The 15,475-nt window shown below is 44.1% G+C and overlaps 1 protein-coding gene across 1 annotated transcript in view; it reads right to left on the reverse strand.

Annotated features, from left to right (window-relative positions):
- Positions 1-15,475, reverse strand: part of LOC137621559 (uncharacterized protein KIAA0825 homolog) — a 132,483-nt gene that overhangs the window by 60,716 nt on the left and 56,292 nt on the right. Inside the window, exons 7-8 of the mRNA XM_068351952.1 lie at positions 3,572-3,736; positions 2,651-2,749 (exon numbers count right to left, since the gene is read on the reverse strand). Of these exons, the coding sequence (XP_068208053.1) occupies positions 2,651-2,749; positions 3,572-3,736 (264 nt within the window). The remainder of the gene's footprint in view (positions 1-2,650; positions 2,750-3,571; positions 3,737-15,475) is intronic.

Below are 15,475 nucleotides of genomic sequence, written 5' to 3' on the forward strand. Positions count from 1 at the left end.
TGGAAGTATTTAGCATCGGAACAAACATAAAAATATAATAGTAACAACAAATATATGGGGTAAAAGATTTATAGTAAAAGTATAGTAACATAAGGCTGGCCTTGAAATTGCCATTCGCCAATTACATGTAGTATACGATAAAAAGCTTTTTCTAAAATATTTTTTGGGGTTCGCCCTTTACATGGGGTCATCCTTTACACAAGAATATACAGTATTTCAAATAAAACCATTGAAATTATTATGCTCATTGGAAAATTATAGATCAAGTAATAATAGTTTCTTTTAGGAAATATGAAATATGGGAGTCCTCCATCCCATTAAGAGTTTTTCTGTGTGTCAGAATAATGTATTATATCAAATATATGAAAAAAAACCATAACTGAACAAGGCATATTAAACTTACTTGCATCAGGGTTTGTTTCAAGCGAGAGCTTCAGGTCGAATCGTGATTATATCTACACTTGATTTACATTAATACCATTATAATGCTGAGAATAACTGGGTGTCTTTGATAAAAATTTAGGTGTCCCGTAAGACACAACAATAGAACCTAAAGAAACAGTGTCCAATGATCGGAGAGTGCATTCTTTCAGGTAGTGATCCATAAAAGTCTTTGAGAACTTGGGATACTGAGTGGTTCTTGCAGAACGCTAGGGTTGTGGCAAGACCATGGATATCATGTGATCTAGGGGTGCCCCTGGCACCGCTTTCTCTGAGGATCTATATGCTCTCATGATAGTTTCCGTTACCAAAAAGAAAATAGTATTTCTGGACACTTTGGAGTGACCTGTGGTCAAAAATAAGTTATAAATTTGAGGTCTAAGATAAGCAGTTCTCTTCAAATTTTTTGGACTGCTCTTACGAGACAGAGTAACAGATTATCCGTGTCATTAGTTACCTCTTTGAGAGACAGAATAGAGGGGATTCCATTCACACATGAGTTATGAGAAGTGGAAGCACATTCTGAGCATGTGTAATCATGTGACAAGCAAGATTAGCTATCACATGAAATTGCAGCGAGTGTCGTGTCATCATGAGGACCCAGCAACATGAACACACTTGTTGTCCTGAACATCCCGCGGGGGCGTATTCTCATGCGTAAGGATACCAGTGCATCAAGTGACGTCATCGTGTGTACGGATACCGGTGCGTTAAGTGACATCCTCATGCATAGGAACAGCGGTGTGTACAGACTTGTTAGTCTGAACGTATGTCTGAGCTGAACCATGAATGGACAAAACTCGAGGGATTAATAACAGTTTTGCTATAATCAACCTCCTAGCGGGTGGCTCGGAAGGAGAGGACGCACATGATTTGGAACAAGTTGGCTTCGCTAAAGTTGTGGATGTGGACACAGCGGTCCAACCAACCTCAAAATAACGTATGTCTCCAAATCTTTAGAGAAGAGTGGTACTGAGGACCACGGGGGTTACGAAGCAAGCCTGGTAGGGATCCTCCAATAAGAAAGCTTCTGTATGCAGGGAAGTGGCAGTCTTGACTTTTGGGTTCTGTGTACAGGAACAGGGGGAGATTTTCCACGATTGTAAATGAGATACCTCCAACAGCAAAGTCGTTCCTGGGATAGGATCTGGGTCAGGGAGCACAGCGTAATTAGCCAAAGTATCAGACACAAGCATCAACTTGGGATCATCTTGCACAATCTCATTACTGGGTGATAATACATTAACAAAATTGTAATCGTCAACAAATACATAATGGCCAGGAGCCTTGGAGGGCTCCAACAACTAAAGAGAGTGGGGGATTACTTTCGATGCACAAATGAGCTTGCGCTTCTTGCCATTGCTAGAAGAAGAAGAGGAAGGAGAACGATCTCTCTTGGCTCATTTCTTGTGTTAAGAATGAAACGATGTCTCTCCCACTGGGAGGATGGCCACTGCCTACAGTACTCACATGGGGATTCCATGGGACATCTGTTGCCACAGCATGAGGAGCAAACTGGATGCAGGTCAACATCAACCCAGCTAATGGAAGTGCCCTTGAGGCACCCGTCACAGCCAGGGCACAAACACATAACCCCAGAAGTACTAGCCATATCACACACTTTCCTAACAAAATAATGAAAGCGCCATTAGTGACATTCATAAAGTAAAAGCAATCAACACTAAGTACTACATGGGTAACGAGTGGATATAAAGTCGTGATCATAAAAGAGAGGAGTGACTACCTCCTCTAGGCATAATGGCCATGAGATATGTGGTGTAAGCCATTTAAGGAAAGCATAGCGCCACCTTAAAGTGGTGATGTCTAGCAACCTATTATGATGTAATTAACTTTTTTTTTCTTTTTTATATTTTCTGGTCGTAGAAAACGAAACTAGGAGTAACTCATTCAAATGACTCGGAAGTTTGTATCTATGCAGGAATACAGTAAATAGGTTTTTCCTTTGTCAAACCCCCTTTTTTAGAAAATTATCATTTATCCTTTGTATGGACATAAATTCTTTATCAAGAAAAGGGTACTCAGTGGGCATCATTATCAACTCAATTAGGTTCTTTAAAATTACAGAATTATAGCCCAAATTTCCACACATAATGAATAGCAATTTTTCCTACTTGAAATCTTCAATTTCAGTTTATTGTTTTCATGGGCTAACCTAATTTGGAGAAGAGAAAGTACGATATTTACATACCTGTGTACGATCCAGGGAATCCCAGGAGCCAGACTCTTTAATACCAGGACTAATGATCCTGGATAACACCATGACATTTTCTGTACATTTAAGAAGAATCTGCAAAATATATATACAATATTTAAGGCTCTCATACATTTACATAAGTTAATAATTTACCCTTTAACAAGCAAAACTTTAGTTATTCATATTAGTGTTTTATCATGATTTAATCGTTCAAACTAGTATGACTACAGTTCCAATAAAAACAGTTTACATAAGAGGGAATAAATAATAAACCAAAGTACTTACACTAGTAAAACTAGAATGGCTAAAAATAATTTGACCACAAACTATAAAATCTGCATGTTGAAACCTTACAACACTTATTCCCTCATAACCTTACACACTCATTAACTGACAAGTCTTTGTCAAACGAAGGCAGAAGCAGCACAAACAACAGTAGACCATTATCATAGCTTTCAATGAGTGGTTTTTTGAAGTGTTCTTTACTTGCTTTGTAAAAAAAAAAAAAAAAAAATGAAAACCCAAAGATAAACCAAGATGAGATTAGCAGTCTGAAGAGACTAAAATCATAAGGATTATATTTCCTAGAAATTCTTACTTTGGAGTTTTGTCATACTACAGCTAAATTACAGAAACAAAGTTTATAATGGTATTCATAATTACATACTACTAGTAGGAATAAACTATCTGTAAAAATACTCCCACAAGCCATGCTCAATTCAACTTAATTGAGTACTAAAGAGTCTTCTACAGTAGTCTGTGAAAGCTTGAAAGATGTTCATTGCAAATAATATGCTCCCAGACCACTTGCAAAATTCCTATAGAATCCTCAAATTGTCCTACGCAGAAATATTTAAACTTCTTAAACATAAAGTTAAACCTACTTCAATTTTGTACAGTATCTCAAATGAGCACCTGAGAAATGGCTGCATAAACTGTATGAGGTAGAAGAGGTGGTGTACAGAGATGAGGCATGCACATAGGTCCTCCACAGGGTTCTCCAGCTGTAACCTGTCCTGGCGCATCTTGTAACCCAGATAAGAGTGTCTTCGTGCCTAGATAGCGCCGCATGAGCAAGCCCTAGAAGAAACTTTCAAGTTAAGAGTGAAATATATACAATACAATAAGAGAATTAAATAAAATCAAAATCCTGACAAAAGAAGATAAGTATTGACAAAAGAAGATAAGTATAAACTTAAAAATTATATAAAAAGAGTACTGTATCATAAAAGGGTTAGAGAAAGAGAGGCTTTGTGGTAAATTAGGATACACAAAGGGCACCTACGGAAGAAAGTCTTAAAACTATAGCAGATAGGTAAATATGAGGATAGAGATGTATACTCTACAAGGAAAAGATAAAGGCTTAAAGGCAGGTGGCAAACGTTAAGGAAAAATGTTGGGAGGAATAAAATCAGAATCTCAACATAGTAGAACTAAATAAAAAAAAAAGGGATTTTGACGTAGGAAAAATCTATTTCTGGGCGAGGGACCTGTGCCGCCCAGTGAATAAGCTCCATTTAGCACTTATTCTTAGGTAATTTACTGCTAAATATACCAGAGAAAAAATGTAAAGGAGTGCTAGGTTAACTAGCTCGCTCACCTATTGGTGTCGGTATAAAATTGGGCGTATATTCCAGAGGTCCCGCACTATTTAGATTAATCCACGACAGAGAACCCCAATAGAGGAGAGCCGTTCAACCTCACTCGGTACTACTAACAATGCATCCGCTCAGAACCCAACTCCTTAGCACCCAAAGTTTGGGGACTCCAAGGGAGAGGAGCTGGGAGGGTTCACTGGGCGGCACAGGTCCCTCGCCCAGAAATAGATTTTTCCTACGTCAAAATCCCGTTTCTGGGCTCGAACCTGTGCCGCCCAGTGAATCTATACAAGAGAAAAAATGTCACCAAACTTGCAAAATAAAGGAAAAAACATAAGCGTAAGGGAAATACAGGATGCTTTAATCAGAGATGAGTACCAAAAAACAATTATAAGGGTATCTTAAATATGAACATAAATCCAATAAGGTAGGTATAATAATGCCGTGAGTAATAATATATACAGATACTCAGGAGCATAAAATTTACAAATATAATAACAGTATTCAGGTGCGAGACCAACGAATACAATAGGGTATAAATGAGGCAGGTAAGAGGGAGAGATAAAGAGTCAAGGCATTAACCTGTGAGTTACTTGGGAGTAACTACGCTCCCTGCGGCTACTGTAGAAAATTTTAGGGCTTCCAAATGTTTAAGGTAGTGTTTCTTGAACACTGACGGTGATTTCCACCCTGTATACCTGGAAAGGTCTGTAAAATTCATGTGGTGAAAGAAGTTCACCGAGGTGGCAACCGCCCTGATATCATGTGCAAGAGGAAAAGAGTCAGGGTTAGCTTGTTTAATAAAATACAAAATTTGTTGCCTGATCCCTTTAATAGTAATGGTACCGCCTTGTTCTCTAACGAATAGAGGCCCCGAGGAGTTAGAGGAGGTCCGGGATAAATAAGACCTAAGAGTAGTGACAGGGCACAACGACGGATCTTGCGTGAGGGGAACAATTTTCCAGGAGGTCCATCTGTTTTGAGGGTCTTCATTCTTAGCCAAAAAGAATTTGTTAGGAGAAAGAAGGACCTCTCCTGAAGGCAGAAAGTCAATATGACCCGGGTCTCTCGACAAGGCTGCCAATTCAGAAATTCTTGTCCCGGAAGCCAAGCTTACTAGGAAAAGTGTTTTCCTGAGAAGGGGCATGTAATCACAAGAACTGTTAATGGTATCAGAAGCCAATTTGAGTACGTCATTAAGGAACCAGGTCACCGGGGTAGGACGAGTAACCGGTTTCAGTCTGGCACAAGCTTTCGGAATTGAAGCTAACAAAGAGTCGGTTAAGTCTATGTTAAAACCCACTAGGAAGATCTTTTTCAGAGCCGATTTAATAGTGGTGATAGTATTGGCTGCCAGACCTGATTCTAATAAAGATCTAAAGAAAGTGACTGTAAGGTTCAAGTTCATACAGTTCACGTCTGAGTCTATTAAAAATTTTGCCAACTTTTTAACTGCAGAGTCATACTGGCGGATGGTGGAATCCCGTTTATCCGATTCTAGGAACAAGGTGTTTTGAGGATCAATATTGGCACCATGCATAGCCGCAAACTTCATAAAGTCCATAAAGTTAGGGCGCTCTGAATGTTTGAGAAAGCGTACAAACGCGTGTTTGTACTATCTGAGACAGAACCGGATTGGGTATCGGGTGAGGGTATAGTCTCAACTCCCGCAGGAGAGGATACCAGTTGCTCTTGGGCCAGTTGGGTGCGACCAAGGCTACTTGTCCCTTGAAGGATCTCAGTTTGTCTAGAACTTTCAGCAAAAGATTCACCGGGGGAAAGAGATAAATCTTTTCCCAGTTGTCCCAATTCTGTGACATGGCGTCTGTGGCGTAAGCCTGAGGGTCTAGATTGGGAGCCACATATACTCTCAATTTGTGGTTGGATTCCGTGGCGAAGAGGTCCACTTGGAGACCGGGAACCTGAGAGAGAATCCACCGAAATGACTTTAGATCGAGTGACCATTCCGATTCTAGAGGGGAGGTCCGGGACAGGGCGTCTGCCACTACATTCCGGACTCCCGCCAGGTGGACAGCTGAAAGATGCCAACGGTTCGAGGCTGCTAGGGAGAATATGGCTACTAGAACATGGTTCAGAGGCCCTGACTTTGACCCGCCTCTGTTGAGGCAGCGGACCACCACTTCGCTGTCGAGGACCAGACGAAGGTGTTGTTTCTTGGGAAGAGCGAGACGTTTCAGGGTTAGAAGAACTGCCATGGCCTCTAGCACATTGATGTGAAAATGGCGGAACAAGGGAGTCCAAAGACCTTGAACTTTCTTGAGCTGAGAATAGCCGCCCCAACCTGATAAGGATGCGTCTGTGTGAATGATTAATTCCGGAGGCGGAAATCGAAGGGGAACTGACTTTGACAGACTGTTTGCTCTTGTCCAAGGAAGAAGTCTTTCCCGTAGAATGGGAGGAAGGCGGACTTTCCTGTCCCGGAGCTTCCGGTTCGCCCTCGAACGCCAGACACGATTGATATCTTTCAATTTTGCCTTCAGAAGAAGATCCGTCACTGAGGCAAACTGAAGGGACCCCAGAATCTTCTCTTGGAGTCGTCTGGAACTTACTTTGTCTTTGAGAAAGCGTTTGGTGTTCCTTGCAATCTCTAACCTCTTGGGTCTGGGAAGACACAGAGTATGAGATATAAGATCCCATTGCAGGCCGAGCCATTGGAACTTCGATTTTGGAAGAAGACGGGACTTCTTGAAGTTGATCTGGAAGCCTAGAGATTGAAGATAATGGATGACTTTGTGAGTGGCTTTTAGGCAATTTTGGGAGGTGTCTGACCAAATGAGCCAGTCGTCCAGATAGGCTACTACTTGAATCCCTTGATTCCTGAGTTCCTGAACAGCGACTTCTGCTAGCTTTGTGAAGATCCTTGGGGCGATGTTGAGCCCGAAAGGCATCACCTTGAAGGAGTAACTTTTGTCCCCTAAGCGAAAGCCTAGGTACGGACGGAAGTGTCTCGCTATCGGGACGTGATAGTAGGCGTCTGTAAGATCGATAGAGGTGGTGACGGCCCCACGGGGAAGTAAGGTCCGCACCTGCGAGACGGTAAGCATTCGAAACTTGTCGCATTGAATGGACAAGTTGAGAAGGGATAGATCTAGAATCACTCTTCTCTTGTCTGAATCCTTCTTCGGGACACTGAACAGCCGACCTTGAAACTTCAGATGTTTCGTTTCTTGTATGGCGTTCTTTTGTAAAAGATCCTGGACAAATTCGACCAGGTCCGGAGTGGAATGTTGACGAAATTTGTTCGGAGGAGGAGGTCCTTGAATCCAACTCCACCCCAGTCCCTTGGAGATGATACTGAACGCCCAGGGACTGAACCTCCATTTGTTGCGGAAGGCATAGAGCCTCCCCCCTACCTGCTGCACCTCAGTATTGGTTTGAGGAGTTGCCTCCACGTCCGCCTCGGAAGTTCTTTCCTCTGCGAAAGGCTCTTCCCCTGCCTTTGTTCTGGTTAGAGCCTCGGTGGTAGCCTCTACCTCTACCATAACTCTGGGAAGAGCTATGAGCCTCGTAAGACTGGTTAAAGGCAGGGGAAGTGGCGGAGGCACCAGAAAGCTGGCTCTTAGGTAGCAGAACGGTGACATAGTCATCCGAAGGAGCCCGAGAGGTGGAAGGCTGTGCAGGGACAACAGAAGATGGAGGAAGAGGCAGCCGGAAGTTGGATGAAGCACTCTGTTGTTGCCTGAACTGGGTGGAGGTATATGGTCTAAGCTTCTTCCTACCCCGGGCTTGATAATTTGCGGGGTCATACTTGCGTTTAGGGGTCAAACCCCAACGGGCTTTAAGGCTCTGATTAACCCTAGTGGCCTCCGCCAAGACTTCCTCTACGAGATCCTCGGGGAAGAGATTTGAACCCCAACAGGAGGACCAGATGAGTTTATTAGGTTCATGCCTAATCGTCGCCTCAGCTAGGACATGCTTGCGACATCTGCGTTTAGCAGTAGCGAAGTCATACAAGTCATAATATAAAGACTGTAACGTAGCCTTGTTGAGAGACTTAAAAATACTCTCCGTATCGTAAGTCAAGGCTATCGACTCCGTGGATGTGGCCAGGTTTAGAGTACGGCCCACACGTAGGCGGGAATCATATTCCTGTTTAATGAGGGATTCCGGGAGACGGGGAAGCTTCTCACTAAACAAGACTGAGGCACAGTCTGCTGCAAGCTTGCCGGAGGTAAAGGTGGTATGGACGTTGTCCCAACACTCAATACCTGAGGGAAGAAGGAGGGAGATTGGATCCACCTCTCGGATGGGAGGCAAGGGCTTCTCCTCCAGAACATATTGAAAGGCAAGCTCTGCCACCTTATTGACGCATGGAGTCAAGGTGTTCTTGTCCATTAAGAACATCGTAAAGGAGCTTTTATAAGGCGTCAGCATGGTGTTAGTGCAGCCAATGTCATTCAAAAATCTGGCCCAAACAGATTGGGCTTGCTCCTTCGGGAAGATGACCGTCTCTTTGGGGACCTTGTCTAATCGGACTAAAGCTTCCTCGGTAAGTCTGGCATAACCATGAAATGGAAATGCCAGACCAGGAGGAAAGAATTCAAAGTCCTCTAGAGGACGACTGCCAAGGCCCTCCAGAGTCAACATTCCGTCTGAGAACGGGGAATGAAGAGCCATCCGCCAGGGGTTGTTCTTGGCAAACGGCGGGAGCTTAGAGGCATCCGGGATGAGAGAGCTTTGGACTCTCTCCGGAGCTCCTTGCTCTAAAGCCCCAATTCTCTGACCGAAGTTAGAGAACATCGTGTCCATCCTCGACTGCATCTCCGAAACCAACTTTGCCTGCATCTCCGACACGATGCGAAGCATGGCTGATTCGGAAAGGCCCGGGCTAGCAGCAGGAGGGGCGGAAGGAACTCCCGGGTCGTGAGACTTAGAGGAGGAACCAGAGGTCTTTGAAGACGGGTTCGTACAATGTTTAGAGCCATGAGAAGTCTTGTGAGGCTTGCGAGCTTTGGGTAAGGTCCTTGAAGTAGACTTATCCTTAGGGGGAACCGGGTATGAACGTTGAGACGAATCACGGTCCCCAGAAAATCCAAGAAAGAAAGAGCGATCAGAAGAAGAAGAAAGAGCGGGGCTGAGGATAGGAATCTCAGCGCCGGACACACCTGCCTCACTTACCACCCTACCTGTATCCGGCTCGTCTAGCAACATTGGTTCGACGTCCAGGTTCATGGAGGCAACATTGTCCTCCAGACCTCCGGGGGCGTCCGATGGATCTTGCTCTGGGTCGATGAGACCCGTTATAGTGGCATCAATGTGGGCAATGATGGGAGCTGCCACATGCCTAGCCACAGCAGCTGAAGACTTGGCGTTGGGGTAAACCATGGTGCAGTAGTCCTCAGATAGGACGTACGGCCGCTTAGACTTCACATTCCGGGCAAACCCACCAACCCACACCTTCAGTGTGGCCCGAGCCGCAGACTTTTGCTCCGGGGATGCCTGAAATAATAGTGGGAATTATAAAAGGGAGACTCCCAATGGTCCTTCAAGACCATAGATATCTTACTAATAGTAAATAAAATAAGAAGGCAATATAGCCAACGGGACTCACCGAGTCAGATCCAAGGGTAGTGATGAGGTCGAAGCAAATCACACAGTTATCCGGGTGCCATACCACAACGTCTTCCAGTTGAACCCCACAAGGGGCGTGAGATCGGCAGACGGAGTGGCCACAAGGCTGGTGCAGAACAGCTGCACAGGCCGGCGTCAGACAATGCACCATCTATAAAAAGAATAGTATATGAGAAACTGTAATTCTCTTAAGTAGGGGCGGGTCCGGAGGACCCGGGCCTAACATAGGTCTAACACAAGATTAGAGCTTAACTGTACTATTCTTTAAGTAGGGGCGGGTCCGGAGAACCCGGGCCTAACATAGGTCTAACACAAGAATAGAGCTTAACTGTACTATTCTTTAAGTAGGGGCGGGTCCGGAGGACCCGGGCCTAACATAGGTCTAACACAAGATTAGAGCTTAACTGTACTATTCTTTAAGTAGGGGCGGGTCCGGAGGACCCGGGCCTAATCATAGGTCTAACGCAAGGTTAGAGCTTAACTGTAATATTCTTACATAGGGGCGGGACCGGAGGTCCCGGGCCTAAACATAAGTCTAACTTGAAACTAAAGTATAGCAATCCATTCCGGTCAAGCCGGGAGCATAAAAAAGGATGCAATAACAAGGAATTAAGACACATGGTGTCTGATTTCCCGGGGCGGGGTAGACCCCGGGCCGGGAAATAAAGGTATATCCAATACCAATTCCTTTAGGGACTCCGGGGTAGTGATCTGTCATATATAATCATCATAGGAAATGTTATAAAATAATAGGGGGGCGGAACTGTAGCTAAGAACTGCCAATCGAACCCGGAGGGTTTCGTATAACATAAGCCAGAATGAAAAGTGAATATAAAATAGGGTGCACCGGGATCCAACTCTGTTGACCGGTGGCCAACCAGACTAAACAGAGACGAACCCGCCGGGCCACCCGGAGGACAAAGTCTATAAACACTTAACTACCCCCTCTAAAAGGAGGGAAGGCAACGGTCCCTTAGTGGAGGGGGGAGAAGCCTAGCCTCCCACCTAGCTAGAGGGGGAGCGTGGGGGAGGATCACGTGATACGAGGCAGCAGGGCTACCAACTGACGATCCCCAACCAGACAGATCAAACGGAGTAATGGCACAAATATTCATTATAATAATAATAATAGCGTTAAATTATATGAAAAAACACATAGAAAATTTTTGGGCAAGGCATGCAACATAATAATTAAAACACAAAAGACACACCTGATGGCTAAAAATAACATTGCCGCCTTAGCACGAAGGTCGGCAGCCATAACGATACGTAAATGATATCGGCCCAAAAATTGAACCACGAGGATTCTAAACGCTAAATAATGAATATTCACAATAACAAATTAACTTTGATAATAAAAATAATACACATAGTAACACCGCAAGTGAAAATTAAAAGCTCTCAAAAACAGGAGTACCAACTGTAGTGAAATCAAGCAAGATCGGTATGAACGAAGAGAATAAACTCCTATAATATAAATATTAAACGATCTAGGTTGCTCAAAACACAGTAAAACCCAGCTTGGTACTTAACTTAGACGGTGTCTCCTGGGAAACCGACGAAGAAGCCATAATTAAATGGAAAATAACCAAAAATCGAGAGCACAACAAAATTGCGGGTTACTTTACTCGTCGTGTTAAAAGGAGTTGGGTTCTGAGCGGATGCATTGTTAGTAGTACCGAGTGAGGTTGAACGGCTCTCCTCTATTGGGGTTCTCTGTCGTGGATTAATCTAAATAGTGCGGGACCTCTGGAATATACGCCCAATTTTATACCGACACCAATAGGTGAGCGAGCTAGTTAACCTAGCACTCCTTTACATTTTTTCTCTGGTATATTTAGCAGTAAATTACCTAAGAATAAGTGCTAAATGGAGCTTATTCACTGGGCGGCACAGGTTCGAGCCCAGAAAATAGCTTTAAAAATATGAAAAAAATATAAAATTAGTTAAATATAGAGGGACCAAAAGAGAAAATAACTTTTGATGCAGTTAAATATTAAAATGGCCCTCAAGAAGATGAAAAGCCCTTGAATTATAAATAATTACAAGCAACTTAAGAGTGGCAAGGGATCCTGTCATTCATGAGCTTACTAGTGTATGAAAACCTGATTAAAGAAAAAGATTGACTCTGAAGAATGGAAAAAATCTTACAAATATGTCATACAAAGGTAAAACGCTTGCACTGCAATTAAAAAAAAAAGTTATTTTTATAATAAAATAAATTTTTGAATATACTTACCCGGTGATTATAATAGCTGCAACTCTGTTGCTCGACAGAAAACTCTAAGGAAAAAATTCGCCAGAGATCGCTATACAGGTTGCGGGTGTGCCCAACAGCGCCATCTGTCGTCCAAGTACCTAGTACTCAATGTAAACAAAGAACTCAATTTTCTCCTCGGTCCACTGCGTCTCTATTGGGGAGGAAGGGAGGGTCCTTTAATTTATAATCACCGGGTAAGTATATTCAAAAATTTATTTTATTATAAAAATAACATTTTTCAATATTTAACTTAGCCGGTGATTATAATAGCTGATTCACACCCAGGGGGGTGGGTAGAGACCAGCATTATATGTTTACATTATTATGAGCTAAGAATTTTTTATTTCATTTTAGAAGTTATCAAAATAACAAAAATAAAATAAATAGGTACCTGGTAAGGAAGTCGACTTGAACAATTACTCTGCCTTTTTAAGTACGTCTTCCTTACGGAGCCTCGCGATGCTCTCAGGATGCTGATCGACCCCTAGGATCTGAAGTATCAAGGGTTGCAACCCATACAACAGGACCTCATCAAAACCCCTAATCTAGGCGCTTCTCAAGAAATGACTTTGACCACCCGCCAAATCAACCAGGATGCGAAAGGCTTCTTAGCCTTCCGGACAACCCAAAAAACAACAATAAAAACATTTCAAGAGAAAGATTAAAAAGGTTATGGAATTAGGGAATTGTAGTGGTTGAGCCCTCACCCACTACTGCACTCGCTGCTACGAATGGTCCCAGAGTGTAGCAGTCCTCGTAAAGAGACTGGACATCCTTAAGATAAAAAGACGCGAACACTGACTTGCTTCTCCAATAGGTTGCGTCCATTATACTTCGCAGAGATCTATTTTGTTTAAAGGCCACGGAAGTTGCGACAGCTCTAACTTCATGTGTCCTTACCCTCAGCAAAGCTTGGTCTTCCTCATTCAGATGGGAATGAGCTTCTAGTATTAACAGTCTGATAAAATAGGATAAGGCATTCTTTGACATAGGCAAAGATGGTTTCTTAACTGAACACCATAAAGCTTCAGACGGGCCTCTTAAAGGTTTAGTTCGTTTTAAATAGAACTTAAGAGCTCTGACAGGGCATAAGACTCTTTCTAGTTCATTTCCAACCATATTCGATAAGCTTGGAATATCGAACGATTTTGGCCAAAGTCGAGAAGGTAGCTCGTTTTTGGCTAGAAAACCAAGTTGTAGAGAACATGTAGCCGTTTCAGATGAGAAACCTATGTTCTTGCTGAAGGCATGAATCTCACTGACTCTTTTAGCTGTGGCTAGGCAAACCAGGAAAAGAGTCTTTAAGGTGAGATCTTTCAGGGAGGCTGATTGTAGCGGCTCGAACCTGTCTGACATGAGGAATCTTAGTACCACGTCTAAATTCCAACCAGGTGTAACCAAACGACGCTCCTTCGAGGTCTCAAAAGACTTAAGGAGGTCCTGTAGATCTTTATTGTTGGAAAGATCTAAGCCTCTGTGACGGAAGACTGATGCCAACATGCTTCTGTAACCCTTGATAGTGGGAGCTGAAAGAGATCGTTCTTTCCTCAGATATAAGAGGAAGTCAGCTATTTGAGTTACAGAGGTACTGGTCGAGGATACTGATATTGACTTGCACCAGTTTCGGAAGACTTCCCACTTCGATTGGTAGACTCTAAGGGTGGATGTTCTCCTTGCTCTAGCAATCGCTCTGGCTGCCTCCTTCGAAAAGCCTCTAGCTCTCGAGAGTCTTTCGATAGTCTGAAGGCAGTCAGACGAAGAGCGTGGAGCCCTTGGTGTACCTTCTTTACGTGTGGCTGACGTAGAAGGTCCACCCTTAGGGGAAGTGTTCTGGGAACGTCTACTAGCCATCGAAGTACCTCGGTGAACCATTCTCTCGCGGGCCAGAGGGGAGCAACTAGCGTCAACCTTGTCCCTTCGTGAGAGGCGAACTTCTGCAGTACCTTGTTGACAATCTTGAACGGAGGGAATGCATATAGATCTAGATGAGACCAATCTAGGAGAAAGGCATCTATATGAACTGCTGCTGGGTCCGGGATTGGTGAGCAATAAATTGGGAGCCTCTTGGTCATCGAGGTTGCGAAGAGATCTATGGTCGGCTGGCCCCAGGTGGCCCAAAGACTCTTGCATACATCCTTGTGGAGGGTCCATTCTGTTGGAAGAATTTGTCCCTTCCGACTGAGGCAATCTGCCATGACATTCAAGTTGCCTTGGATGAACCTCGTAAGTAGCGATATGTTTAGACCTTTTGACCAGGTGAGGAGGTCCCTTGCGATCTCGTACAGCGTCAGTGAGTGGGTCCCTCCTTGCTTGGAGATGTACGCCAAAGCCGTGGTGTTGTCCGAGTTCACCTCCACCACTTTGCCTTGAAGGAGAGACCTGAAGCTTTCCAAGGCCAGATGTACTGCCAGTAGCTCCTTGTAGTTGATATGCATTGTCCTTTGACTCGAGTTCCATATTCCCGAGCATTCCCGACCGTCTAATGTCGCGCCCCAGCCTACGTCCGATGCGTCCGAGAAGAGAACGTGGTTGGGAGTCTGAACAGCCAGGGGCAGACCCTCTCTGAGGTTGATACTGTCCTTCCACCATGTCAGGCAAGACTTCATCTTCTCGGAAATGGGAATCGAGACCGCTTCTAGCGTCTTGTCCTTTTTCCAGTGAAATGCTAGGTGATATTGAAGAGGACGGAGGTGTAGTCTTCCTAATGCTACGAACTGTTCCAGGGATGATAGCGTCCCTATCAGACTCATCCACTGCCTGACTGAACATCGTTCCTTCTTCAGCATGTTCTGGATGCATAACAGGGCTTGGCTTGTTCTGGGGGCCGACGGAAAAGCCCGAAAAGCTAGACTGTGAATCTCCATCCCTAAATACACAATAGTTTGGGATGGGATCACTCGAGACATTTCCATATTGACAAGGAGACCCAATTCCTTGGTCAGATCTAGAGTCCACTTTAGATCCTTCAGACAGCGAAGACTGGAAGAAGCTCTGAGAAGCCAGTCGTCCAAGTAGAGGGAGGCTCGGATATCCGCTAAATGAAGGAATTTGGCTACATTCCTCATCAGCCTCGTAAACACAAGAGGAGCTGTGCTTAGGCCAAAGCACAGGGCTTGAAACTGGTAGACAACCTTTTCGTAAACGAATCTCAGAAAAGGTTGGGAGTCCGGGTGGATGGGGACGTGGAAGTAGGCGTCCCTTAGGTCTAACGAGACCATCCAGTCTTCCTTTCTGACCGCTGCTAGAACCGACTTTGTGGTCTCCATGGAGAACGTCTGCTTTGTGACAAAGACATTCAGCGCACTGACGTCTAGCACCGGCCTCCACCCTCCTGTCTTCTTTGCCACTAAGAAGAGACGGTTGTAGAAG

Source organism: Palaemon carinicauda, chromosome 28 (genome assembly GCF_036898095.1).
Source record: "Palaemon carinicauda isolate YSFRI2023 chromosome 28, ASM3689809v2, whole genome shotgun sequence".
NCBI classification, from domain to species: Eukaryota; Metazoa; Arthropoda; class Malacostraca; order Decapoda; family Palaemonidae; genus Palaemon; species Palaemon carinicauda.